Source organism: Salmo trutta, chromosome 18 (genome assembly GCF_901001165.1).
Source record: "Salmo trutta chromosome 18, fSalTru1.1, whole genome shotgun sequence".
Taxonomy (NCBI): domain Eukaryota; kingdom Metazoa; phylum Chordata; class Actinopteri; order Salmoniformes; family Salmonidae; genus Salmo; species Salmo trutta.
Window position 1 is genome coordinate 36701748 of NC_042974.1, and position 4897 is coordinate 36706644.

Here is a 4897-nt window from a genome sequence, read left to right on the forward strand (position 1 = left end):
AAATAAAATTGACAGTTGGGGGTATTTTTTTTATGTGAAATACTAACATGCGAATCTTCACAGGTGTCCAAAAACCACGTGTTTTTTCATGTTTTTTCATGTGATTTCTTTTTTTAAGGGCACTCTCCCCTAGGCTTTTGGCCTGCAGCTACATCATCTTAGCTAGCTGAGTCATAATTAGGGCATGCTACTGTGCACACCAACTAATTGGGCTCAGACTTCAAACAGGTGGCAATATCTTCTAACCAAGTTATGACTAATCAACCAGTTCTTGACTTGGACATAAATAGGTGCTGGTACTCATTTGGGGTTCCGGTACTGTTTATAAGGTGCAGGCACTCCACAATACTTTTGAGCTAATATTCTGTATATTCTACAAGAGGTGTAGGAACTCAAGCAATAGAACATTTGAGTCAAGCACTGCAATCAACTAAACAATGTTATAAAATATGAGCGCGGGTTGTAATTAAATGTTACAATAAAAACTATCAGGAATAGTGAATCCTGGTGGTGTTGCTAGACTAACAACATATGTCAAAATCTAAATTGTCTTATCTAAAGTCATATGTGGTACAACTTGACATCACTCTGTCAAAACCACTCAGTTGGAATGAAAACATTTTACACTAATTAACATACTTAAATGAACTACAAGTGACTCACTGGCTTAGCAACAGTAATTCATGACCCATATGACGCTCTGTCATATCTTCCCATTTAATGACTTGTCACGTTTTCTCACTCATGTCACACCATGAGACAACAGAGCAACACTTAACCACACTCAAAATTGCAAAAGTACGAAATCGATACATAGCAGCAATCTCTTCTAAGGTCTGTTCAACCCTCTCCACTCTCCAACCATGACTCAGTACTTAGGTATGTAGGTACCTCAATGTCTCCATCTTGCCATAGTCAGGCAATAGCAAGGCCCTTCACTGGGTGGTTTTGGTGTTGTTGGTATCGGTAGCCCTGCCATTCTCCACCCTGCGGACGGAGGAGTTAAAGGAGCTCCTCTTCAAGATCTTGTTGGCCAGGTCACTGCATGTTTTCCTGTACTGGTTTCGGAGCAGTGAGTAGACAAAAGGGTCGCAGGCTGCCTTGCTGTAGGCCAAACACTTGGACAGGACACCCCAATGAGGGCTTATGTGTCCTGGGGTGGAGAGCTCCACAATTCTGCCATGACAGACACAAAGAATAAGTGATATTATTAACAGTGTTTAGCTTAACAGTGCTGGTCTATGAAACAACTCATGTTTCATAGGCCAGCGTACAGTGAAAAAACAACACAGATGTCAAAAAACCTAATGTCCTGAGGAAACTCTTTATTAATAAGCTTTCAAAAATGTCAACATTTCGCTTCAAAATGCCATGGCTCTGATTCGATAGTGAATGTTATGGGATGTGGAGTTGCTCTTGTTTACCCTTTTGTGCTTACCACGCTGTATAGTGGTGATACACAAGGACAAGGCTTATTCTCAGAATGTTTATGTAAGGTCACTGGCCGTATGAGTCACAGCAGCTATCAAACTCACAATGGTGATCTCACTATCATTATACCCACTGATGTGATCTTCTTCTTCACGGTTATTTTGTATCCGCTTCTGAAGGGTTGGAGCTGGTTGAATGCAGGTTTAATGAGAAGTATCGTCATGGTCTCAGACTTACTCATAATCACACGTCCACTCATGGTAATTCTATCATGGATTCTCTTTCTCTTATATTCTTTCTCCCTTCCCTGGGGTTTCATCCTATACCTCATGAAAAAAATGAACCTCTCCTTCTATGGTCACAACAAAATCACCCTCAAGCTGATTGATTAGTGATTTAGACACCGGATCAATTTAACATAAGATGATGATGTAGAAATTGACTATGGCCGACTCCAGTCTGAATTGAAATTCATTAGCACAAAGCAGTTGTCCTCATTGCAAATTCAACAATTTTACCCACTGGGCTAAAGCACAAGTCATTTGTTCAGGCAGTAGACAACTTTCATTGGTCTCAGATGGGGAATTGACGTCATTGCAGTAGCCAATCTCACAATGTAACACTACCACACATGCACAGTGGTGTTGAGGATAGATCTGAACCTCTGCTCACCTCGTAATGACGTAGGGGGCAAAGCACACCACAAACGTTCCAATGAATGTGCTGATCTTCTTGGTGGCTCTCTGCCTCCGCTGTCTCTGCTCATCCAGGCATCGCTGGCGCACACTACCAAAGGACAGAGGGGACCATTATCACCCCAAGGGATGTATAGGAGCATAGGTTTAAACATGGCCTCTCGAGTGGGATGAAGGGTGATGGAGAAAACAGCATGCTTCTATGGACAGTATCAGAACTCATCCTCAGGTCAATGCCAATGGATTGTTCAAGATATATGAACAGTAACACATCCATTATGTAAATCAAGTCCAATTCCAGGTCCATACTTATTCATTAATAGACTGGTAATAACATGGAGTTGACCTCAGCATATCTTAGAAAGATGAAGGAAAGATAACGTAAAAGAAAGCAATGCTGACAGTGAGTGCACATTAATTGACTGATTTGAGGCTAATTTAATTATTTTAACTATGTAATATGGAGGTGATTGAAAAGGGTTCATCAAATACAGTAAACCATTCAAGACATGGATCTTAACTATATCCAGAAATAATTACACATGCTATTATCCTAACATCTATGATGTAGAGAGAAAATGCTTCAGGGTGATTCAATCATATCTCTCCTCACATCTTTCTCATCCCTCTCACTGAACAGCTCTTTGAATGTTTGAGGTAAACTGGGCAGAGTAGGCCTAAACTGATCTAATATCTAATCTCAAAGGATGTCAAGAATGCACATCAGATCGTTTTGATGTATTACATTTTATTAAAACTATTGTTAAAATGCCGAATGATTTTTGCTTTTCTGTATGTAGGTTATTGTAATGTTGGCATGACCATAGTATTGCCTATGACAAAATATCAAAATGCAAGGCAAATTTAATGACAATTGGTTAACTAACTGCCATTAATGCCTGTCTGGGCATAAATATAAATCACAATTTATAATGGTTTTGATCTGTATGTGAATAGTTTTGGGGTTGGAATATATTTGTGTCATTTTAGTTTTGATAGAAAGGCCTGAGATCTGAGACCGGAACATTGGACCAAACCTGTGGTGCTGAAATCGCATTGTGCAATCACAATTTGTGGGCAACATTTTTAGCGGGTAGATTAGCTTTAATAATACAGATAGACCATGGCTTCTATCAATGTAATTGTGTTCATCATTTCTAATCCCTCATATATATATTTTTTGTAAATATACTGTATATTTTCACCTTACCACCCCACCACTAATTGAAGTAAACTAATGGACAACAATACTATTTTACATTATCTTTTTTGTTTGATCGATTGATGATTGACTATGATTTTTCAAATCACCCTGCAGTGGTATTTGCAGAGTTGGCTATATATGTAAATGTTGCAATTCTTCAACCATTCGTGAACCTGCGACCAAAAACAAGCTACACATGGGAAGTACCAAAACAATTGTAAACATGGGCTAACCTTAAAATATGTAACAAGTAAATGAATCAGACAAGGACACCTCAACAGTAGGCTAAACAGCTTACCTCGGGTGAATATCCACAAGCAGCAATACGGTCTGCATAGTGATCACGTCGATGCGTTTACAGTGAAAACGCGCAACTTTCAGCACTTTCAGGTACGTTACACACAACACAATCAAGGTCATGAGAAAAGTGAGCGAGTGTAAAACCACAGTGTAGATGATGAACTGCGTGTTAGTGTCACTTGCTCTCGCATTGCAGAGCGTACAGGATGCGTAAAGGTGATGGTACCCAACCCAGGAGAGGCAAGTGGCCACCGTGGAGAAGGAGAGCGAGTGTAACCACGTGTATGCCAGAGCTATCACTGCGTCCCGGTGTCGTATTCTGGAGTGGTAGCTTAGCGGAAAAACCACCGCCACCCATCTATCTATGCTCAAAGCCCCCATACTGAGCATTGAGTTCGCGGTGAGAAAAGTGTCCAGGAAACCCACAGTTTGACAGAACCCACCGCTTCCAGGGTTTCCGTTGTTGATAAGTCCGACCAGAGTTAGAGGCATGGTAGAAACGGTAAGAAACAGGTTGCAGAAGGTAAGGTTGAGGATAAACAACCCGGGAACCTGCTTTCGAATCTCCGGGTTGTACAGAAAGCAGATAACCACCACCACGTTGGACAGCAACGAGACAACGATGATCACTACTACAAACAGAAATACAGCTATGTCCGCTATGTGCATGGTGCGTGCGTCCCGCTCAAAAATACGGACTTTTGACAATTGAATCCACCGGTCAGCTTCGGAAATAAATTAAAGATAGCATCGTGCTGGAACTACGAGGTCCAAATACAAACATCCGACACTGTGTCACAATTATAATTCGTTGTCCTTCTCGTGTCTCCATGTAACGATACAGCCGGCTCACTATGTGGAGTCGCAAGGAAGGGCATCCAAGTATTATGGATGTTATATGATGCGGACTGAACCACTGTCTCCGGGGACGGGTGATAAACAAATAGAGACACCCCTGCACGTCTGGCTGCAGTTAGTTTCCAAGTATTTCTTCCTTGCCATTGCTCGCGCAATGATACCTCATTGCGCATTTGCGCAGTGCACTGATGGACAGCTTTGCAAACACGCAGCGCAGTCTCTCCTATGGTCTGTCTCCGGGGAAGCTTTTGTTCTATATATATCATCCCTCACCTACACTCACATGCTGCACACTTGATCGCCTCCCCAAAGCTACCAAAAATAGATTTATTTAAAAATAGAACATCATGCATACTGACACTGACACCTACAATTTGATGAACGTGCAACATATTGATCTTTGTGTTAT

At 41.2% G+C, this 4897-nt stretch overlaps 1 protein-coding gene across 1 annotated transcript; it reads right to left on the reverse strand.

Annotated features, from left to right (window-relative positions):
* Positions 1–703: 703 nt before the first annotated feature.
* On the reverse strand, positions 704–4417 carry LOC115152648 (G-protein coupled receptor 26-like). The gene is made up of 3 exons (XM_029697401.1): positions 3629–4417; positions 2104–2217; positions 704–1176 (listed from the first exon to the last, which is right to left on the reverse strand). Exons 1-3 carry the CDS (start codon positions 4297–4299, stop codon positions 936–938), a joined length of 1026 nt encoding a protein of 341 aa, XP_029553261.1. The 5' UTR covers positions 4300–4417; the 3' UTR covers positions 704–935.
* Between the last annotated feature and the right edge of the window lie 480 nt (positions 4418–4897).

Coding starts and splice junctions, on each gene's coding strand:
- LOC115152648 (XM_029697401.1), bottom strand. CDS start 4,299: ATGCACATAGCGGACATAGCTGTATTTCTGTTTGTAGTAGTGATCATC. Junction 2,218..3,628: donor CTTGTGGATATTCACCCGAG/GTAAGCTGTTTA, acceptor GTCCTTTGGTAG/TGTGCGCCAGCGATGCCTGG. Junction 1,177..2,103: donor GCCCCCTACGTCATTACGAG/GTGAGCAGAGGT, acceptor CTGTCATGGCAG/AATTGTGGAGCTCTCCACCC.